This window comes from Pagrus pagrus (genome assembly GCF_965226575.1).
Source record: "Pagrus pagrus genome assembly, chromosome: 14".
NCBI classification, from domain to species: Eukaryota; Metazoa; Chordata; class Actinopteri; order Spariformes; family Sparidae; genus Pagrus; species Pagrus pagrus.
The window spans coordinates 14,108,843-14,133,705 of record NC_140198.1 but is presented as its reverse complement, the minus strand read 5'-3'; the positions used below and the strand labels follow the sequence as shown (position 1 = coordinate 14,133,705).

The 24,863-nt window shown below is 40.7% G+C and overlaps 1 protein-coding gene across 2 annotated transcripts in view; it reads left to right on the top strand.

Moving 5' to 3' along the window:
* Positions 1-24,863, top strand: part of gabra3 (gamma-aminobutyric acid type A receptor subunit alpha3) — a 99,847-nt gene that overhangs the window by 29,227 nt on the left and 45,757 nt on the right. For both annotated transcript variants that reach the window (XM_084374206.1, XM_084374205.1), the window contains exons 2-3: positions 1,383-1,489; positions 23,750-23,871. In XM_084374206.1, the coding sequence (XP_084230332.1) occupies positions 1,404-1,489; positions 23,750-23,871 (208 nt within the window). In that variant the 5' untranslated portion in view covers positions 1,383-1,403. The remainder of the gene's footprint in view (positions 1-1,382; positions 1,490-23,749; positions 23,872-24,863) is intronic.

Genomic DNA, 24,863 nt, shown 5'->3' with positions numbered 1-24,863 from the left:
ACGAAGTTGTGGGATCAAAGGCGAGGTTACTGACGAGGCGTTTCAGGAGCAGTGTTTTCTGTGGGAGAGAGAGGCTTCGGTTGGTGCGGGCTTTGACCTTTTTAAGGAAACAAAAGAAAAAGCGTAATAGGTCCCCTTTAAATCAGAAATCTTTGCTCACTACATCTCAGCCTTTCTTATCATCATTTGTGCTTGAACTTCTTTTGAAAATACAACAATGGGAAATAAGCGATTATCTTATTGGCATCTGCCATGAGGAGCAGGTAATTATCGGTTATCGGCTGTAAAAGAAATCCATATCTTGCATCCTTGGGAATAAGTACAACTTGACTAAAAACTAAAGGAGGAAAAGCATAAAGAGTAAAGAGAGCATGACAAATGTTATGTGAAAATGTGACCATTAAACTATCTTTATGAACCATAAAAAGTGAAATTAGCAAACCTGATATAATAAAATCATTTCTCTGAAATATTCCAGCCTCTATCTTTGAGCCAAGAGCTATTAAATGGTAAACAGACAATACCAGGCACAGACAGCAGCTCTGTGTCTGCTGACGGGCTTGAACATATTAATATTTCCGCCCCACCCAGAACCCCAATGAATAAAAATTAAATCTGATGTCTTGCCTGAGATGAGGTTCGTTGCTTGACTGTTGATTCGGAGCTTCAACCAGGTGTGTTTTGGATCACTAGCCAGAGACTCAGAGGAGACAAGTTTCCTCCAGACAGGTGTGCCAAAGAGCTCACCGGCAAATATCATTACCCAAGCTAATTATTGTCTGAAAACTGTTCAAGTCCACTGCTCAGTAATGTGCAGGAGAGAAACAGGGAAGCAGCTGTGTGTGCTCCTACACTGCAGCACCAGTTTGACGCACGAGGTGAACTGGCTATATGTGAAAAGTGATACACATAAACACAGCTTTCACAGCTTTACATGTCTTCCCTGTTGCTCAGTTAACTGGAAGGACAGACGATGTGTGCATGCAGTCGAGATCATGTGGATAATTTTCCATACTAAACAAACACAGTCAACCTGTCTCCTCTCTTCACTTGCTCTATATTATAAATCCCCATCCCTCTTGTCTGGGTCTCTTACACTTTTTAAACACCTTTTGATGTATGTCACATCATAAAAAATTCTTGTTTCGTTGTTTGACAGCCACATGCTGCTCCGTATAAAAACGTCAGTGAATCAGTTGAAGACCAAACAGAATCATCAATCATGTAAACCAAAACCATAAACCAGTCGAGAGTAGGAGGGTTGAGGCTTAAGTGAATGATTAGAAATCAATTTGTTGATCATTAGATGCCATTTACCTATTAAGCGTTAAACAATTCATGTTGTTTTTCTCCCTCATCTTCTTCCTCTCTCGTTTCCACAGGAGTCCCCTCTATAGTCTGACATGGCTGCTGCACTTCAGAAGCCTAAATCGCCGGACTTTGGCTTGTGGACCTTCCTCCTGCTCCTCAACCTCCTTCCTGAAGCCAGGTACGACACACCACACCTCACCTCTAACTCTCACTCTCACTCTCACTCTCACTCTCACTCTCACTCCTCTGTTTGATATTAACCGTCCTCTTTCCTCTAAACCCATTTCATTGCCCCCTCCCCGACTCCATCTCTCCTGAGGTACCGGTGATGTGTTTTGTATAATGCCTGTATTAATCAGGCTCACTGCTGCAGCAGACATCGTAATCGAACCAACACCATTAGAAGCAAAAGTTCATCTATTCTGTGAGCGGAGAAAAAGTAAGAATTGTTTTTGTTATTGCACACGGGGATTGTCTCAGCTGTGACTGTCAGTTTGGTAAATGAAAGAACCGCACCTCTGTAATGGTGTTGATAAAATAAACTGCAGATCTGACTCAGAAAACCATGAGCACCGAACAATCAATTTCTCCCGCACCCTCAGTGGACAGTTTGAGCACTCAAGGACTTCCTGGACAACGCTGTGACTTTCACATTTTTGGGCGAGGATTAAAATAGACCCCGTGCTACCTTGTCGTAAACTAGGGCGAATAAAGAGCAAACATGAAGTGAGTTTATCCTCTCTTCTACCTGGTGCTCTCTCTCGCACCAGTCCAAATTTCACTGACTGGTGAATTAATTTGCATTGTGCAGCACACCACGACCATGATTGTCCATTCACAGCAGTTTCACTCCTGCATCCTGGACACATTTTTCGGTTTGTGTATTAGGAGTCAGCAAAAAAAAAAAAAAAAAAGAAGAGAGAAGCTCCATGCAGGATGTCTCGGAGTCATTCTAATCACGCTCCTTGTAATTCCAAAAACGAAAAGATTGCACAGGTTGCCATGTTTGCATTGTTGATAAGGTTGGATGTTGTGGCAGGAAGACGCGGCGGAGTGTAAATCACTTTAAGATTTTACACGCTAGCAGAGGCTCATGGAACCTGGAAGAAAGCAGGCTGGGGAAAGAAATCAGAACAGTGTGACAGGGATTAGCCCAGTTTGCTTTGTCATTGTGCCACTTGGCTCTCCTTGCTTATTAGGAGCACACAGCGCTTGTAATTACATATATTTAATAGAAATGTGTGGCCAGGAGAAGTCGGTGGCCAAACCTGGCAAAACATCTTTTTACAAGAATAGTTGCTTTGGCCTTATGACGTTCCAAGGACATGATGTATGTGGTCTATGTAAACAAACCTGCTGTTAACAGCCGTGTACACACACAATAATCTTGTGTACCATCAGTCTGAGGGTGTTTTTCAATGAAGGGAAATGTCACTGCTGCAGCAGACAGTGATATCTTAACCACATATGCTGTGTTTTCATCTAATTTGAAGAAAAAAAGTTTCGAAATATGGCAAAAAGAAAATGCTAATTAGGCGCCAGCTGGTTTGAAGCATATAAACTACACTGTGAAATGTGTAGTTTCATCAGAAGATGGTGGTATAAGCTACACTGAGCATGGGTGCAGTAAACAGAGGAGAAGAAGTATCAACAAGACTAGTGAGTAATACCGAATTTCACCACAAGTTGTGGCACGTCAACTGCTTTCAAGAGAAACAGCGGTGCTACAGTCCATCAAGGCAACTGTGGCACATCGTGATTTTAATTTCTAACAACAATTCAGTATAACTTATTCTAAAGTTTACCATCAAAATATGGTAATAAATAAAGGAAGGGGACACGTTGGCGAAGGTGTTGGAATTAATCTGGGAATGGGAATATGGGAAGAGGCCGACAGAGGAAACGGCTACTTGTTCGCCATCTGGGTGGAAACAGCGAGTTAACATGTGAGTTAAGTGCTCAGAACTTATTCAGAAAAGGTGTCTGTGTCTCCCATTAAGGGCATTAACTCACTCTTCTTTTTTTAATTATGCCTTTTCTATCCGCCTTTTCTAATGTGACACTTCAAAATTTGCATATAAATATTATAATGGACACACAGCTAATGTTTGCTTCCAACTTTGCTGCAACAGTTTCCTCTTTCAGCATGCCATTCAATGTCCCCATGCAGCAGGCTCATAAAGAACTGTTTTCCCAGTCTGGTCTGGAAGAACATGACAGTCCTGCACAGCACCCTGACCTCAACCCAACATCACTGTCCAGCCTCACTAATACTCTCTGGGCTGAGTGGGAGCAAATGCCTGCAGTCAGCTCCAAACATTTTGTGGGAAGCTTTCCCAGAAGAGTGGAGGCAGCACATGAATGCCCATGGTTTTGGAATGAGTAGTAATGTTGAGGTGTCCACATCTATCTACATCAGAGGTTTTTTTAACTTGGGGGGGTGCAGAAGTGTTGAGGGGGCGGATGGAGACGTTGAGCCGCAATTTGCGTCAAAATTAGTCCTCCCTCTTGGCCTCATAACTTAGTCATATCTAACCACTCAGATATGATATATATATCCTTAGACTCGGTGTGACTTACAGTTTCCGAGGATGTCATTAGCTCTGTGAAATCTGCTTAGAAATCATAGAGAAAAGATGCAGCTTGTGACTCCAGAACTCGTCTGAAAATTATGTTTGTAAGCTCTTTTCAGTATCAAAGTAAGCCAGTGATAGTTGTCTATACAGTATGTCCACGGGTTTATTGCAAACAGGAACTACTAATAGCGAATTCAGCACACTTGGAAAACAAATAAAGGCTTAAAGGATAAGGCTAAAGTTGTGGTCAAGCTGACTGTGTCCATTCAAGCATTTTGTTTCCCTACAAAAGTGACAAACCCCCTTTCCAAACCTGTACTTTCACCATATTAACTAAAATAAAAAAAGAGTGTATAGATAATTAATATTCTCATAGTTTTAAATTGCCAAAGCACTGGAAGGCCAGGAAAGAAGATTGAAGATAGAATTATTGGCATTAGTATTCATGATGATAATAGATATAAATATGGAAAATCATTAGCTGTGAGGAACACAGTAGGTTAATAATGGAAATGAACCAAGTGTTGACATATTCAGGAAAAGAAAATCGTCATCACACCCTTTCCAGCAGGGCCCGAGCAGTCAATGCGATTCATTATGCATGGACACAGCACGTGACGAGGATTTTCACAAATGTTAATCTTTCTGCAAATTACTTGAGACATGATGTAGTGCACATATGCAAAGCCCTCGCACAGCAGTCTATACTCGACACATTTTACTCAGTTAAACTTGCGCTCAATGAGGCTTTACCTTGAGTTCATTCGAGGGAAGAAGACACGATTATATGTTGCCTCTCGAGAAATCCAAAACCTCAAGCAAAAATGAAATTTCTCCTGAAATTAGCATCTGAAAGTGAAAGTATATATAAACTGTCCATCAAAGTTCAAGTTGCCGGAGTTTAGGAATAATCCTTGGCACATCAGTGCGCACATGCTCTCAGAATATCTGCGTATCAGCAGAGCCGGTTCTCTCTGAGAACTGCCACCTCCCTCATGCCCACTGATGCTATCGGCGGGCTCCAAATCGGCTTTACTACAGTTGAGGCAGGAGACTTTCCTAATGGATTAAGGTGTAACAGACAAATCCTCTATATAAGGGTCTGTCATTCTGCACATCACCAAATTTCCTCATTCCCCGCACACGGAGAGACGGGCCTGATTAAGCTATTATTCCCCAGAATCCATGTATTACATATGAAAGAGAAGGCTGTGTTTATTTCCATTCGGGGAGGGTCTTTCAATCCATCAGCTCGCTTCCCTTTCAACCTCCCCCACCCTCGCCCGTCTACAGTCAACACCTAACAGGTGTGGACACTCTGGCCGTCTTGTTGTCTATTTTGTTTGTAATCTGTTGCCAAGCTGGCAGCTAACGTGGCACATAATCAATAGCTATAAGGATGAGAGTGCTATACGTACACTTTGCCTATGGATTGGCTCTGAAGTTGCCGGGCCACCACTCGCTTTTCCCACCCCACCTCGCATGAATTATTCACAGCGAGTCAGAGAGGGGCATCACTTTGAGATGTGACCTGGTCAACAGATAACATTCTGTTTCGGTAGTGCTGTCAAGGTTAATGTGTCACAGGTCTGGACAAGAGTAATGTATTCATGGCTGAGTCACTTTGCTGATTGAATGACCAGACAAATAGTTTCCACTTGGAGTCATGAGAAAGGAAAGTCGAAGGGTCATATCGGATCAGACATTACAAGAGAATACATGCATCCGGCTTTAGTTTACTAACAAGAAGAAACATTTCTGCAGCCTTTTTTTATTTGATAGAAAATCCTTTCGTTTTCTTTTACAGCAGACTTTATTTTATTAGCTGACCAGCCAGGTATTGTATAAATTGACTGGTCAGGGTCGCGGTGAATCAGTGGGAGTAGGGCAGCAAGCCAGGCCAAAACTGTGTTTGTAAATACGTGACTATTTTATAGATCTATTTTACAGTCAGAATAAGTGCTGACTATCCTCTATTTTATTCTTAGTCAATATCTTTTTCTTTGGTAACTATCTTATTGTTCTTATCCTATCCCATCTTATGACTACTTTTATCTTATACTCTGTACTATGCGGCTCAGAGAGATGCTTCGCTGTTTCTTTGTTTGACACAATGACAATATAGACTTGAATCTGGAATATCATTATGTTATATTAATCGATAGCATTGAAGAATTGCATGCAGCACAATTAGTGTAATTACCATATAGGTCAAAGTGGTGCCAGAAACTAGCCCTGTAAAATCTAATGGACGCTTAAAATGGACAGTCAGGGCAATAAATTCAACTTTCACCTTGACTGTCATTCATTAATTAGTGGTTTAGAGAAAAGGGTAAAAGTGGGTTTGTTTGACCTATACAGTATGATTGCTCGTGATTGCTGTGGTGGGGAGTCTGCAATCCAATCAGTCTGAGCTTGTGAGTGAAACTGGGAATTGTGGGCAAAACCCTGAAAATAAAACTGATTAACACAGTGACTAATAAGCAGTGTTGGGCAAGTTACTTTCAAAATGCAATATATTACATATTCATAGTTACCTTCATTTTAAAGTAATATTGTATTATATATAATAACTATATATATATTATTATATTATATATAATAATATTACTGTCTGCGTAGAGTAATATATTACTTATTACACTACTTTGTAGTTACTTTCAACAAAATGCCCAAATAACCTCTATAGAACAATTAAATAGCCTTTTTCTTTTTAAATAAACTAACGGCCTTGGACACAGGGATGAGCAGGCAGACAAAGGATCAAAGTCTGATGTATTATGAGATAGGAACAAATTATTTTAATTATAGGCTTAGTCATATGAAACACAATAGACCTATACCTTCTATAATGTAGCCTATAATGACATGAGGAGACAAAAATCTCTTTTTCTATACCTTTTTATTATAGTCCACAGAACAAGAAGAAGAATGTACCAAGAATGTAAATTAAAGTGCACTCGGAGGATAAGGCTTCATCATTAGGCTACGAAATACGACACACAGAGACTAGTAACTTATAGACTACTTATATAACAATAACCGCTTCACTTCGGTCGGTAACACGGATTGTAACGCATTACGTGACATAAATTTAGTAATATATTAATGAAATATTACTAGTAAAGTGTCATATCACTCCGTTACCGCTAAAAGAAATAGATTACTGTAACGCGTTACCCCCAACACTGCTGATAAATCAAGTAACTGACTTAGAAAAGCTTGATTTCCCACAGGAAGTGCAGACTGTGCTACGCTAATTCTTGTATCAACAGACTCCTGTGAAGCCACTGTCTTTCCAATAGCCCAAATTCTTTAAAAATGTCATTGATCTGTGCCCTAATTACTTTTGAGTTTCAGTCAATTTTTTATGGATATAGCGAGCATCTGGCCAATGATCTTCAAAGTGACCAATTAGCAGACAACCCCAGCAGGCATGAATCAAGGCTGGAATGGATTTCCCAGAAGGTGTCTGCACAGCTGCAGGCGGAGCAGAGACCACTCAGTCCTGGAAATACACAAATGCTGAACTAATGTCTGAGGCCTCTCACAATGGACCCTCAAGATATCACCAATCCATGAAATTGCTCAATTAAAATGTGCTTGTGTTGTTCTATCACAGCTCAAGCAGTATCTTCTGCATGTTGGTTTTATGTTGTTGATGTCGGGAGGTTTTCTTGTTTGCTTTTTTCTCGAGGAAAATTGCTCTGACTCACATTCCGCGGAGCATTGTTTATGAAACACAATCATTACATCCCATATCCCTCGCCACCAGCAACATCCACCCCCGACTCCCTCTGAAGTTGAATCTGTGTCTGAGGTAACGCTATGGATAAACGGTCCTTTCAATACAGATTAAAATCCTTACACCTTACTGTGCCTTTCAAAACGTTGCACGGATTGACTCGGAGTGGTGAACAAAAGGTTTGTTTTCGTGGGAAGTGTGGGTGTGTTCCTGAACAAGGAATAGAAATCAGGTTATTACAAATTGGGTTATTCTTTAGAGGTATATATATATATATATATAAAACTCCTGCGTTGCTGTTTGCAAATTAGCACTGATTTGTGATTAGTTTTATTTAAATCATTACTAAATGCATATCCCACACTCTTTTCCTATTGCTGAAAACTCAAAGCAGGCGAGCACTTTCTTCTAACGCTGCCTGCACGAACAATATCTGCTGCTCGAGGCTACGCAGCTTGTTTTCTGGTTAAAAACTTGCTAGAAGACGGAAGTTATGCACTAAAAACCAACAGTTGCCAAAAGTTTAATCACAAAAATGTAAAGACACAGAAACTGTGCATTAATAAAGAATACAACATCCCACAAACAGGCTGTATTGCATATTTTAACAACTTAAAAAGATGCGTCAGATTTCTTTGGCAGTTTATCAAATAGCTTTCTGGGGAGCAGACTATTAAATGATTCTGGTCGGGTGGATGGTTATGATTCTCCAGCCTGCGCTTTTTGAAGTCATATGTTTGGCAGAGTCGAGACAGACTCTCCAAGAAACATGATAACCACATTAACTTTGCACTTAAATTCATTGCCACCAGTTAAGCTGATAATCATTTTATCTGCGAATGTTTACCAGCTTGTTTATTACTGTGATTGTTTGATAGATCAGAGCTGTGGATCTGCTCACAGATTAAAACTTACCGTATCAGTGATATTAAATTTGTAAGAGGTGACTAATAATTATCCTTTGCCATTATTGTAAATACTGTACAGTTTGTTTGGTTTCAGGCTTATGATCCGACAAATGAATACAGCTTGTTTTAACTGCAGTTAAAGAGGGAAAGGCGGAACAAAGTCTGGAACCAGATGAACACAAAGTGAGCAAGTAGGCCAGAGTTGGCTTTATGAAGTAGCCTTGTGATGGTGCCAGATTTTAAACTGGAAACGTTGGTCCAAGTAGTCAGATGGCATCTAAGGCTTACATTATGCTAACCAGCCTGTCTTTGGATGACTTGGTCTGTGTTTTCGGCAGATGGTTACACTTACATGAATACATTTTTTTTATAACAAGCAAACACCTCAGTACAAAGACCTGTATTGCATTTGAATGCAACATGATTTTTTCTGTCTTTTCTCGATGTTGAATGTTCTCTTACATTATAGAAAGAAAAAGACAATTACTGTTTAAACAACTTTTTTTAAGTCATCAAATGACAGTAGAACTTTTTCAGTGTTTGATTATACATATTTTTCTTTAACTTGCCACATTATTAACAATGTTACTTTCCTCCCGGTGCACTTTAGCATAAGAGCAAGGGATAATTGAAAGGCAAAATACCACGTTTTAACCATTACTCTTCTTATCAGCACACCGTCTTGGGAGAAAATGAGAAATCTCAGTGCATTTATTTGTTATTCGGAGACGACTGCCTGAAAAAATGTTGCACATTGTCCTTCCAAGGCAAAAATAATATTTCATCTGATTATGCTCTTTATCCAAATACCATTTCATATAACATTTGAATGAATATTCATTTGTTTTTACTGCCCAGTTTGTTTAACCAATGGCAGTAACATTTATTCATGTCAAGTTATCATGATGGCAGAACACCAGCAGGAAAAGATTCATTACACTGATTTTGGGACATTTCGACTTGGCTCTCAAACTCATGGACCACGGACAAAAGATGATGCGGCGGACATAAAATCCGGGAGCTTGTGCCATTTTGGTTCTTGTGCAGTCCAGTCATTAGCTCTGGGTGAATACTTTTCCTTTATAAATTACTTTTAAAATGACTTACGACTGTAAAAACTGGCAAGGTATTCAGATTACTGTCTGTTTTATGGGCTCAGGGTTTTTTCGTATTGTTTAATTTCACTCAGGCCAAGTGTGTTTATAGACGCTTGTTGTCCTGCTACCTGCCACTGACTAACAGGTACCAGCAGTGCTGCTGTTAGATTGCACTCTGATAGCGCCTCCTTCACAGTTTTAGTTGTACCTGTAGCTCTGTCACCTTTCTCACATTTGGAGGTGTGATGTGTGCCATCGGGTTGTCATACAGGTGTCTTTCTGAAAGTGCAAAGCAGTGATTTCAATCTTGCCTGGAGGCTTTTCACAGCTTCTCAGGTGTGAGATAGTTAATAGACCAGTTAATTCTGGTTTACAGGCCACTGGGCCCATTTCTCTCTTTTGTCACTCCAGAGGACGCTGTGTGATAAATTGCATCAAGCGATATGATTTGAGTCAGCATCAGTTCAAGAACACTAGTTTGAGAATGAATAAAGGACTTGAAGGTTTTAGTTAGAAAGAAGTGAGCTTACCAGACATCTGTTGCCTGCTTCCCATCTCTGTTTGAGAAGCTCAAGACTACAGCTACTGGAAAAACACACCCGAAACTCTGACTGAAGACGCTCTGTGAAATTGCCTCCATTGATGTTGCATTGTGGGTAATGTAGGCGGCAGGTTTTATAGAGGAAGAATAATTTGTTAAATGAAGAAGGTGATATCTCTGGTTCTGCTGCATCGATGGAGGCAATTAATCAGATTACATGCCGCTTCCTCTGGAGCCACAAAAAGCTTTATATTACGTGCATCACATATGCAATAGTACTCCCCAAGACCTGTAAACTCACTTTACTGTGTAAAATTGGTGGCGTTACCCTTTAAGCAAAGACTCCATCAAATTAAATCTATTCCCTGGCTCGTTAGTCATGTCGTGGTGTGGCTGTGTGCATGGAAGGTCATCTGAATGTCCTTAATGTCGCAGTGTGGTCGGCCTGCTGAGCGGCTGTGACTGACACAGGTGACCACAGACGGGCTGTTCTGGCAGCACCTCACCATGAATGAAGCATGAAAAACTGTATGTGAACTAGTAAATGTTTACTATGAAAAGGTGCGTTTATACATTGACAAACCCACTTCCAGAGATGTATTCACATATGCTACCACTTACCTGCAAACTGCCGTAACAAACAGGCGCCAGTTCAATAGAATGAGTTACATATAGATCTCCTAATAGGTTGGGAATATAGCCATTTTCTGCTAGTGTTAGCAAAAAAAAGAGATAGATAGAGAGAGAGAAATCAAGCAGAAAGGAGCATAGCTATCAGAGATGAGGAGAGAGAACATGTGTTACCGAGATGGAAAACAATGAAAGGATAAGACTGCTGTCAAGGATGCGAGTAATGAGAAAGAAGAGCTTCAATATTTCCAGCCCCTTGTTTCACAGCGGCAGACACTATGACATACCTCACCGAGCCAGATGGGGATGCATATGTTAGCTGTAAAGCCTGCGAGACAATGTTGTGTGTGTCCTTTACCTGTGGCTTCACGATCACTAAATCAAGGCAATTTAGGCAATACAGGATGAAATATACGCTCGGTCCCTGGCTGGGAATTACATTGAGTGTAGTATGGCCTGTGTAGCCAGGATTTATGTGTAGGCCTGTAACAATAAACTCGGCATGGTCCTGTTTGATGTATTGGTTTCTGTTTACCCTGCCTCCTCTAGTTGTATTCCTCGGAAATTGTAATGAGATTTTGAATTAAAAAACGGGAAATGTCAGCTTCAAGATGATCAGCTCTTGAGTTGTTTTTAATCAAGCTTTCCTGAGGCTTTATAGGACATTATTAACCGTATGAACTCCTCCACCTGTCCTGTCCGCCTCCATGAAAAATAACCACGTCTTTGAGAGAGTCAGGTTTTACAGCGCTGCCGAGCATGCTGCGCTCTGGAGCATGCTTTCAGTTATAAATGATCTCTTCATTGCTGCTGATGCAGGTGATTGCGCTTTTCTAATCCCTGCAGATATCAGTGCTGCATGTGACACCGAGGGCCCTGGCTTTCTTCTAAAAGCGCCTGGGAAAGTAGGTTGGTGTCACAAATGTTGATATCACACGTTTCAGATCGTATCTATGTTAGATAATTTCCTGCTGCTTTGAGGAAGGCCTTGTCCCATCCAGCATATATCATTTGTGGGGCTGTACTTCCAAAGAAATACCTGTTTCCTCTCGCTAAATGTATGTATGTTATCACTAGTACAATGCTGAAGCTATTATTAGGATTTTTTTATAGAAGCAAAATTGCTTTCTTTTTGTGTGAGACAGAAATTGCTGGAGTCTACATTTTTGCTGTTATCGATTATGGAGATGTGTTGTATATGAATGCCTCTGTTCATTGTCTTCACCTGCTCGATGGAGATTTATGGCAGACTGGGATTCTCCTACTAATCATGAGAGTGAATTAATCTGCCTTAGGTGCACGTCGCCTCAGTCATCGGTATGTTTTTTATTAACAAAGCTATTCTTGGCAAACTTGCTGTATTCTCACCCCTCTTTTAAACTTAAAATATCCAGTGGTTTCATGCTTGATGTATCCATGGTTTGCAGAAATGTACAATGCCAACATTTCATTCTGGTGATTGGCCTGTATGGTGAAATCCATTGAGTCCAGGTTGTCTTTTTCAAATGTTTTATCTGATCATTTTATTGTTTCATAAAGATGTGTTGTCCTGTTGACTTCCTCTTTTAACACTGTGTTGCAGCCACTTTTGGCCAAGTCTCCCTTGTAAAAGGGATCCTTAATCACAATAAAACTAGCCTCATTAAATAGAAGCTAAATAACAATGATATTATTTTTTCAAGAGTTACTTTTCATGAAATTCTCAGTGAATTCATTGCACTGACACCTTGCTGTGGATCTTCACGTTGAGCCAGAGCTACATTTTGAAAAGACTGTTCCCAGTGTTATAATGGGAACTAAGCCGACCCAGCTCTTATTATCACTCCAGTTACTTCTTGTATGCACCCTAAACCTTAAGATGACGGTTCAGCTTTCGTTTTGCTGCCTGAAAAGGCACGGGAAAGACGTTTCCCTGCCCTCCCTCTGACCTCGGTTGTCACGGCAGTGAATTAAAGCTAGTTCGAGATCAAGGACAACAACAGAGGCGAAAACTGTTAAAAATCCAAGATCAGGAAGGCAGAGGCTTTTACAGCGATGGACTGGGGAATTGAGGCTGTGTGTGGGAGGAGCATGAATGTGTATTGAATAGAAAGAGGAGCACGGTGCTAGAAAGGAGCAGTTTTGTTAACTACAGGCAAGAATATGCACCAAATGATACTGTACATTTAAAAACAGCTTGACTTTTGAGTGGATCTGAGCGTGTCTGAGTCATCATATAATACTTGTAAAGATGTGATTTCTCAGTGGATGACAGAAATGTCATACACACATGCTGAGACTGCAAAGTGCTGTAAGAAATTATTGAGCCAACCTCTACCAGCAGACACAGCGAGCATCTTTTTTTCTCAACATCATCAAGTAGACGATATAGAACAGCAGTGTTGGAGGATTTGTTGTTAGTACCAGCTGGAAATTAACATTTTCCAATTGATTTTAATTTCCCTCTTCCTGTTCCACTGTCTGAACACACTGTACTTGTTAAACACAGTCTGCAACTTTTGCCATGTAATGGTGATCAATGGGCCAAGGAGGCCTCAAATTGGCTTCCAGCGGAAGTGTTAAACAGATGCTGTGGAGGAAGTGCTGGCCATAGCTGTCATTATCTCTAAACAACTATTGAAAAGCTCTCCCCAAGTTGAAATAGTTTTAGCTGTCCTGTTCTCTGAGCAAGTAAGCCAATGCAAATATCTTGGCGCTGTCTGAAATGTGTAACACTTTGTTCTCTTAAGTCAATACGATGGGTAATAGTAGTCGGCGCTCTGGAGAAATGTTCCCAGTGGACACAAAACCTAACTTGGCATCTATTCTAAACACACATTACAAAGTGTGTTCGGTGGAGGTTGTTTGGGCATTTGTTAAAAATGTCCCCTAGGTGCTTGCCTCAAGCAGCTTGCCAGGCATGGCCAGCTGGGAAATGGCCCAGGGGCCAACCCAGAACACGCTGGAGGGACTCCAGCCCAGCCAGCAGGGGAGTGCCTGGGGATCCCGCATGAAGAGCTGGAGGGAGATACCGGGGAAAGACGGATAGATGGATGAGTGGACGTTGTTCGGCTACACATCTACAATTGATATACTTGTTGAAAATAATTTAATATTTAATAAGACTGAGTCTATAGCAATGTAAACGGCTGTGAATCTGTATTTATGTACAACAGTAATTTAAGCTGAATGCTATCATCAGCATACTACCGTGCACACAATCACAACCTACTACACTGGTTGTGTAATTGGCTTCAAATGAGGCTCAAAGTTGATGGCCCCTACGACTAAATACTCCAGCACACTACAATAGACGCCGACACCATTAGCTGCAGAACGTGCTGACACTAAGTTCAACAGACTTATGTGCAAAATAACCGAAAGCAATGGCAACACATCAGTAATGAGTTCCTTGATCTTTAGTCTTAAAGTGAATCCTGCTTATTAAGTTGCTGACCCTCGTTGAGAAAGCAGTCCTCAATAAAATGGCAAGCACAAACATATATGAGTTTTCCACTTGTTATGGGGACATGTCTCTCAAAAAGCAAGTTAATTCACAGGGTCTTCACTTCCTCGGATGGTGGGAGTAGATGAAGTTGTTTATGAAGTTCTTGCTTACAAGACATTGTTCGCACCTTCCACTCACTGAAGTCAGTGTTGCCGAGGAAAACAGTGGTTACTGGATATAAGTCCAGTTCTATGAGTATGTGTTTAGCCATCCAACTGCATGTTGCAGGCGTATTAGTTGTATGCCAAAAACAATTATCTTGGAATGATAATGGCATTACAAAATTCATGATATAGCTAAAGGACACTTGGCGATAAAACCGGTGTCCCGCCCACCCTTAAACCAGAGTGTGGACAGATTAGTCTTTTGAATTGATCAGTGCACTAAATAAAAAGTCAAGCAATCATCAAAGTGATTATAATTCATCTCGAGGGATGAATGAGTACATTTTATGGCTGTCCATCGAAAGGTTCTTTATACATTTCAATCAAAACCAAAATAGCAACCTTATGGAGGACAGTCATTAGCGTTCATCTTCTAGGCACCATGAATGTCTACAAAATGTCATGGTAATCCATCCGGTAGTTGCTGAGATATTTCAGTGTGGACTAAAGTGGCGGACGTGCAGCTGAAAATGTTAAAACTATTATTGTTATTTTTTTATAATATGTTATTTGAATGTTAAAATTAAAAGTGCTCAAATTCTTAAAGACATTCTGAGTGCAGCTCCCCTCAAAACACGAGCCAAAGTGGATAAAAGAAGTAACATGGGAAAATCTGTCCTAGATTGACAACTATAGACGTGATAGTTGTCCCTGGAGTCAGCCAAAGCTACTGTATGTTAGCAGCTATTACATTCCCCCTTTCACTTTCCCCCCTGTGCACATTATCTGCTCAAAACAGGCAAGTGGAAGACAGAAGAAAGAAGCAAACAAAGAAAAATCAGTCACATTGTTAAGGCTTTGAATGATACAAGACATCCGTTGGTAAGAGACAATATGCTGCATAATGCGCCGCTGCATAACATTATCAATATATTGTTGGTTGACATGGATTGAATGTGAGTAGGAGGATCTGGTGAGAAAGATTAGTTATGTTGTAAAGGTTAACTCATGCATGAATTCAAGCCTGGAATTTACTATTTATTAATGAAGAATGTCCTGATTAGAAATCCCCTCCCCCACGCCTTGTACCCCCATCGTGGGATTTGGATGACAGGAAGATGGAATTAAATATTTGTTGCCACATACATGTAATAAATAAACCAGTGCCCCCATAACCACAGTCAAGAAAAGTCATCAGCTTTCAATACGTCGTCTCCACAAAGCTCGGAGCAGTCTCACTAATCCCCTCCATTCGATTTCGGTCGCCCCAGGCACTCCGCTGCACGACGGTTCAGTGAGCGTGTCGTCTGGGCGCTGTAGTGGTGGATGGGTATCAGGATTCTTATCAGTCATTCGTGGCTCACACATCACTCTGGAAGGGGGGTGACGCACCCTCGAAAGAGGCGAGGTAGCCGGGTGAGATGCCTGGGCATTTCCTGAAGTGCCCACTTTGAATTCAAGATGCATAAGAGGCAGCAGCCGCCAAGTGTTTGTTGGGATGAGGGTAAATCAGAGAGACTGTTTGATAAGAGCGGGGGAAAAAACAGTTCAACAATGTTTGCCTCGAGATAAATTTAAAAAGCACTCGGCTGATTTAGCCCTGCACTCCTGTCGCACTGTCGTCTCACACCGGATAGTTGAGGAGAAGATTTTCAAAAATATATCGATTCGAAAACAGATATCCTTTTAATTGCACACATTCTTCATAGTTGTCAAAAACTGGTGCCCACATTACCCGCAATGCAGCTCGCATGCTGAGAGTTCGGTCGGAGATTTAAGTGTGGTATGCTCGTTGTAGCTAATGCCGCCTGACGCTGACTCAAATGACATCACTCGAGGCAATTTATTATTCATGCAGGTCCCGTCAGCGCATGCAGATGCAGTGGTCGGAAGTTCCTTCAGATTTTGCTATATTTCATATATATATATACACATATATATATATATATATATATATATATATATAAATTAAAAAATTCATTGGTAACTCCTGGTAAAAGTCCAACCAATATTGTCATCACAAATTCTGACCTTTCTGACAATTCTACCAAATAAGCCTGCCATAGCCCATTACCTTTCACCTGAGACTGATCCCTGACTGTCTCATATGTTGCTCCAACACCGTCCTTAAAAATGGAAAGTCATCACATTAATGAAGTAATACTATTCCATGGGACCTTTAAGTCTGCAGCTACACTGCAGGTGACAGAGCAGGAGCACATTCACCAGCTGAATCACAGTTTTTCACTCAGGTCTTAATTGGTCGACTTTTCTGCCGGCCTCTCTCGGTGCCCCCGCAGACCTCTTTTCTACAGCTCATAATGAAATACGTGCCCTGCCATGTGTACAGAGAGGATTTCATCAAATTGTCTCAAACTGCTTCAAATATTCACCATCTTGGAGGATGTAGGATAGAATAACTGACCTCATGAAATTAGTGGCATCAGGAGCTGAATGGAACCAAAGGCTGCACACTTGAGCTCTAACTTGTATAATTCAACTCACTCCATCAGGTCTTGAAACACCTTCATCTCATTCTGCCACCCAAACGGCCCTCATTACTGTTTATGTCCGTCCAGCTTCCCCCACTCACTCCTCCTGGCTGCCAGCAGGTACCCGTGTGCCTCGGGGACCACCACTACATCTCTTCCCTGGCCAGGCCTGCAGTCCTTCACCTGTCAGTCTGGTTCAATGCACAAACCTTGGATCAGATCCAGTTCTCAGTACATGCCCATTCCCCTAACTCCTTTCAGCCCACACACTTTTTTTCTCACCAGCCTAAAAAGTCTGTCTCACATTACGAGTCACCCACCCACAACAGGACACTACACTTCCTACACCACACTATACTACCACAGCGGAACAGGGTTTTCCTAGAGGAGTTATTGGCGCCCCTGAGTAGGTTTTAGTCAGCACCGAAGGTGGTAAGAACTGAGAATAAAAATAGCAATTCAAATCCTCTACAAATGTGTTAAATAGCAATTTATCAAACAACTGAGGAACAAGCATTAGCCTTTGATAATGGAGCGTGCTACAGTATGAGTTAGACGCCTTAACAGGTTTGTTGTTTGGGTGCACTAGTCATCACAGCAACCGAAACATCATGGAGTGAGGAAATGAGTGTAGTCAGTGAGGAAATTGTTAATAAAAGCTGTGGAGATAAGTCTTGCCAGGCGGCAGTATGGCAGTTGTTTGGATGGACACAGTAGTGAAAGACTAATCAGTTGGACACTCCTGCAATTTTTGGCCATCGCTTGCATTCAGCAACTGGTGCGTAGCATTGGCTTTTAGTAGTTTCATAAATCATCCACAGACAGTTCCTTGGGTTGTAACAGTAGCAATAATAATCTGACTAGTTTTCAAGTCAATTAAAAGCACAATGAAGACAAATAGACAAACAACATTGCAAGTCCTTTCACTATTCATTTCAATAATAAATAAATTACTTTTTAGTCATAAAAATAAAATGTTAAAAGAAAAGTGGTGTAGTGTAGTGCTTTTTCTCCTGGTCTTTTTTCAAACTGGGTCATTAAAAATGATAAATAATTGTTGATAAACTGAAATGAAACCTTTTATTGTGATACATTTTTTTCAGTTATAATCGCCCAGCCGTAATCATGCTTTCTGTCATGAGTAGTCAGTCCCTAAAGCCGGGAAAAAGCCGGTATAAACTGGCCACTTTCTGATCTGCAACGTCAACGGACATTAATAAAAACAATCACAATAATTAAGTGGACACCAGTGACATGAAAGCATGAAAAGCATCTGGAGGCTTCTGTGTGTGCATACAGTGGTTTTTGGACCCTGTAAACTCGTGTGCGGTAATAAATGTTGCATATTTGCATGTAGAGTTTAATATTTTAGGATCTCTAAAATATGTTCTGTCTCTAATCATTAAAAAAAGACAGTCTCCTTCAACTTAGACTGAAGATCGTTTCAAACTCGGACTGAGCAATAATTAAAAAGATAACTTCTACGGAAGATGGCCAATTAAGAACATTTTTAACATTTCAATCCATGTCTCTACATCTGAGGGAATACATTTCCAGTCAAGTTAAAAGTCTGTTTGCACACACAGTATAAAGCTGTTTAATTGTCCATATGCTGCAGGACGTGTAATATCTTCGATCCTGGCTGACCATGATACCTCTAAGTATATTATTATTTTATTTTAGATGCTGGACAGGTGCAGGTGAAAGATGTACCATTTGTTTTACTTTAGAGTTTCAGGTTTAAATGTTGAGACCTGTGGCAACAAAAAAACAATTTTGATTGTCTCCCAGTCCGACCTGCCTCAGGTTAACATTGTGCTCTATTCACTGCTCCATTAAGTCTGAGGTGTTGCTGGAAGTGGCAGTGATTTTTTTTCTTTTATTTGCCACAAATAGTGACGCATGAGTTGTCAATTCTGTTTCTGTAAAATGTCACACAGGACGGTGTGTACTTGCTGCAAATAAAGCAAAAAAGGTTGGAGAAGTGCAAGCTTGTTCCCTGCCTGTGGCAACAAGTGCCAAGCAGCCAATCAGCAGCCACTTTGGTACGGTTATGTAACAAAAAAAAGTGTCATTGACAAATAAACACCTGTATTAGACAGTGACATTATGTATTCAAGCCGAAAGACTGTCAGACTAGTTCACAGATTAGTCTCACTTTACCTGGCTGAGCAACACTTCACCTGCAGTGTAATAACACTACTGACTACATTTCTCATTGATCTCACAAGTCAAATATAAAACTGAGCAGCTAGTTCTCTTTCATTTCAAATCAGTATATATAAAATTGCAACAAGAATCAACTGTATAGACTTACAGAAGCTGTATGTCCACCAGCACAGTCAGGTGGGCAGTAAAACTATGGTACCACAAATGATCATATTTTGGGGAAATTATCGTATGTGAGTCATAAGCTTAAGAAAAATAGGTAAGTGTGTAATTTTACATATATTTAATCAAACACCTTCTAATTTACTCTCATATTCAGTAAGTGTTTACATGGTACTAGTGTACTAGTGCACCATTAGTGGGAAAGTTCCAGCTCTTCCTCCAAATCCCTTTAAATGAGGAGCAAGCGGCAGGAGAGAGAACCACAGCTGTGCCTCCAAATCACGGTCATCATCATAGCCTACAGCGAGCATGATTAGCTGGAAGGTGTCGCATGAGAAGTAAGATCCATACTTTGCTGTCCTTACGTCAGGACGTGAATTGTCGATAAGAATCATAAAGGTGTTCGTTCTCCTCCTGCAACAAACCTTCCTACAACTTTTTACAGCCACACATGCAATTCTGTGGTGAATAAATCTTTATAATGTTACAAACAAAATGAATCAGTTTTCAGTTTTCCGGCCTCTCCTCACAGAGCATTGGTAAATGTCACTCAACGCATGATCAAATACTCACAATTCACTTTTAACCATCGAACTTCAACTTCACAGCGACCACACAGAATAATGCATTCGGACAGCATGGCAATATTTCAGAAATAATGTCATTTATGTGCTGAGGCCATGACCAATATGAATCTCATAAATGTCAGTTTAGCACGACAGAGAAATGAGAGTAGGTATACAGTGCAGCGGAGCTGTGAAACCTTGTAGATGCCTGACTTTACATCTTCACACCTACAGTGCCTTTTCTTCTTCTTATGCAACTTGTTCTCCTTCAGGCAATATGCAGGGGGAAAAAAACACTCAATTCAATGTCAGCTGTTGACGCAGACTTTGTTCTCTCTAAATGCTTTTTCATGAGATGTGAATAGATCAGGAGAATAATGACTCTTCTGTCCTTTTCCTTTTCTTATTAGGCATTTATATGCGCGTATTGAGACAGTGTGAATAATGAAGGGGACTGAGGAAGTCAAACAAGCGGCTGGCGTGATTATAAAACCTGTGTGTTTTAACAGAAACGATGTTCAAATTCAGAGGGAATGTCCCATTTCGTTGTCCTCATCAGGGAATTTAAACAGCTGGCTTATATTGGAAGACGTTACCGTGTGTGTGCATCTGTGCGTCGGAGAGAGTGTGTGTGCTTCAGTAAAGCACACAGATGCTACGCACCACACGAGTACTTTGTTTTTCTGAAGTGGATATTTGAGTGTGGAGCAGACATTGTTAGAATGGTTTCTCTGGGACTAAAGGTTTCTCATTAATTTTTGAGGTTCCACTGGTGCTGTCGGAGAGGCCACAGAGGCTTTTTGTTTGATATATGATTCATGCTAAGTGAGATATTACCTATTGCAGTTGAACTCGTCCCAGACATTTCTAAAGCTTTTTGTATTTGGTGTTTTCGGGGCGTCTGAGCTGTCTCAAACACGCGTGCCTGTCACTTTTTGATAAGGTGCGTGAACGGAAAGCCAGAAATGTGCATTTCTTTGAAATATTTATGAGGGCACAGTTCCACCGTCATTTTTGAACATATTTTTGGCAAAGCTTAATTAGACACTTAGGTACCCATCTGACATCCAGAATATATCAAACTGTGCCCCGCTCAATGAGGTGCAAGTCGTGAGCTTAGTATTAAAAGGCTCGGTCTCAGTGGAGTGCACTTTGGAGATACTGAGCCTCAAATGTCTGACATCATCTGGCCAATCATTAGTACATTCTTCTTTAAGTTGTAATTCTTAAGATTTCAGTCCTCGTTGATTTGGCGACACCGATGGTTACCATGGTGACAGCAGGTGTGGTTTTAATATTTCAGCAAAACACTCTTTGAGCCGCTGCTTCGTCAGAAAGGCAACGGAAGAGAAGCCGGTCTCTCTGTTTACAGTGCAACCAAACAATGTTTTAATAGGTTAGTTAGAAATAATTGCACACTGCATAGGTGGGTTTCCACACGACAGCAGGTGAAGGTGAAGTCGGTCGCCGATAATTTGAAGGTCATCTGCTCTTTCTCTCTCTTTCACTCATCATTCACTGGTCTTGTTTTGTAGATTTATTTTAGGTGAACAATCTTGCGTTTCCTATGGCTGCTTCACGCTAAAATACACTGTTTTTCGGCAGTTAAATGCTTTTAATGTGAAGCAGCAGGAAATAACTTATCATATCTTTTGGTGGAGTCCTTCATTAGATTATTTTAGCAGACTCCATTTCTAACCTCTTACGTTAGCTACTGTTGCTCTCTGTTAGTGGAGCGGAGAGGGGCACTTAAGTCCATCACAAAGAAATCTTCAGTCCAGCAAACAAACAACTTCAACATATCGTCAATAGACTACTATAGACAGCCAAGAGAGATGGGGAAGGTCACGTTACAATCCACTCACATATGGCCAATTAAAGAAAGTGATTAATACATGTCAGTTGCTTCAAATTATTACATAGAGTCTATTTAAGGATTTAGTATGTCTTTCAACACTGAACCCAAAAAAGTTTGGTTTAAAATACCACCATATGAGGATATGATATCATATGATATGATATTCAAAAGCCTTGTTTAGACTGTCAGCCCAAATCCATTCTGCATAACCAGGTTGTTTTGGATTGATTTTAGGAAGTCTGGACAATAAAAAAGTCCACAAGAAATCAGATTTTCTCACATCCAAAACAGATTTGCAGGGGTTTTAAATGCAGATCAAATCAAATTTTTCCACAGACGCGTCTCAGTCCAGACGCTCTCCTTCTGTCACTCGCAACATGACACACAACAACGTCAAATCGAGTGCGGAGTCCTGCTACTAGCAGTCTGGACAGCCCCACTGAAATAAAATGTCTGCTCCGTGACTTGACAGCGTGATTGTTTGGAGGTCGACATGATGGATCTCCGTTTCTCATTGTTGTGCTGGAAAGCCGTGTCACCGGCGTACGTAGTAACTGACACGTACGTCATTACCACACCAACCCATGCAGATAGCTCGGTGATGCCTGGACACAAAAAAATCCAATCTGATGACTTTCAAATAATACAGCAGACAGTCTGTCTTAAAGGTCGGCGTTAAGAGACAAATGTGATGTGCCTGCAGCCTGGGTAGGATGATTCAAGAAAAAGATGTGATTTTAATGAATGAATGCATAAATGATTAATCCTCCAGCATTACTGTCATCACAGCTGAAAAATGTTCTTAATACTACAGAGGCAGAAGAATGACCTCATAGTTATGGGTGATGTGAATGCAGCTTTCCTAACTTTAAACTGTAACACTGCAGGGTTGTACACAAAACATACCCTTTTCATTCTGTTTGAGGGGAGTGGGCTTGATGAATCTTGATGTCCTGGTTTATTATGCTGTGCACTGCTGGAACATGAGGGAGCCATGATGCTTAATTGATATTTATTTATTGCCCACAAATGCCCACGTAATAGCCACTTAGCTTGGAAGTCATTTGCCCGAATGCGTCAGAATGGTGATGTTTGCTGTCGGGAGCAGCAGGAAAGTCATTTTGAACTCCCAAACGGATAGTAATTACAATACATTTTAGGTAGTGACCTTCACCCCGTTAGCGTCTAGATGGATGTGGTTGTAGCTCAGATGGACTCTTGTGTTGAGTTGTTATTATAGGACAGATTAAGCTACAGAAAGCTCTTCTGAGAGGCCAAGAAGAAACTGATTTCCTGTTGAGAGTGCAGGCTTCCCCTTTGAAGCAAAATTCAGGGAAGATTCTGGTCACTCTTCGAACATGAAACTGAGCAGCACAATGCTGTGTGTGTGTGATAGTGCATCAGGCCATGGACTGGTTGTTGATGGGATTACTTGGATATTATAGGTCAGCTCCTCGGGGGATGTAAGTTTAATTAAAGACGCTACTCATTAACTCATCATGTTCCACCTACTGTATAGTGGCCTTTTCATCTCGCCACAGTATTGTTCTGCTGGGAATTGTGGGTCATGTAAATTAATAAGCAGTGCCTGATAGCATACGATGTATTCTCTAACAAAACGCTGCAAAGTATTTCTTCCCTGGGAAAGAATTCATTACCATAAATTCAATGTTATTCTTTCTTCTTTTTTCTCTTTTTTTTTTTGTAAATATGGATGTACCATCCCGCAAAGACAAATATAACAAAGACAAACAGAAGCGAACGTTATCATCCAAATATTGATTAAAGCTTGAGGCTGATCGCTGACCTGAGATTATGACTGTGAGAGAAATACTACAGGCAGATGAAATTAGATCTAATTTCTAAACAGAAATAGGTCACATTTATTAAATTATGTTAATATATATTGCCTATTAAACATAATACAATAATCTTACATTATCCATTTAGATTGAACGCTGGTATCTGTTATCAATAAATCATAAGTTTATAATTTAATCATTTAAACCTGTATGGTGGCAGTAAGAACAATACATAAAGTTTTTACCTAATTTTATATGTTTCAATCTTTTGACTCCAACTTCTCTCCATTTCCTCCTGCAGGGCAGTAGTTGGACACAGAGAACCGTTGCCTGATGACAGCAAAGACAATATCACCATATTCACCCGAATCCTAGACAGGCTGTTGGATGGATATGACAACAGGCTACGTCCTGGGCTGGGAGGTAAGCAACACTACACTATATGTTAACGGATACAACAGAGGAAAGAGATCTCAGACTGCTCACTGTGTCGCTGTTTTAGCTCTTGAAGAAAATAATATGGATGATTCGGATGCATGCAAATGTGTGTTAGTCACTACAAGTCATCATTTAACTTCAGCCTTTTTATATGTGCCGCTTTAAACAACATGAACGCAGAATATTAAAGTAGCAGCACATGTCTAAGCAGTATAATCCATACCGTTCGTCCACAGGAGTTACTAGGTTTCCAAACTAGGTGGTTCTCCAGCTGTTTAATGGATAAAATACATACAAAATCCAAATTTGGCTCGATTTAGTGTCTAAGTAAATGAAAACAGTTTTCCTCAAAGAAGAACAATTGATTCATCCCTGAAACCAGCAGCTGATAGATGTAAAAAAAACAAAACACTTTTGTTGTTGCTGTAATGACTGTCGGACAGTATACTGGTCAGGGCTTGAGACTCACACTGTCCTGCCATCCGGGGGAGGATAGAGAATGTGGTTGGGGTGAATAGTCGATAGTGATTATACTGTAAATCCCCAATTTATCCTGTATTTAAATGAGTTATTGCCATGGGAATAAATGTTCTATGCGCTATCTATACCTCTGACCAGAAGGGAGTCGCTGGGATGTATCCATGCAGGCCTTGGTCAGATACAGGTGGTGCAGGCCTGCTGGTGGCAGGTGGTGGATGCTAATTTCATTCCCTATTTCCAGTAGTAGTTTTTGGACCTCATGAAGTCACACACTGGCTCCTTGAAAATCCGTCTACTGCTAGAGGACATTAGGAGACATGGAAACTCAGAGTCGGCACACCGACATCAGAATCACACTGAAGTCACTTCTCACAGAAGATCTGCTCTCCCTTGGGTGGAAGTCTTTGTTCAATCATGCCCAAATGGCAAATAAGCACATATGTCAGTGGAAATCCTTCTAATTGATGCCATTTCATCCAAATATTCGCCCCCCCCGA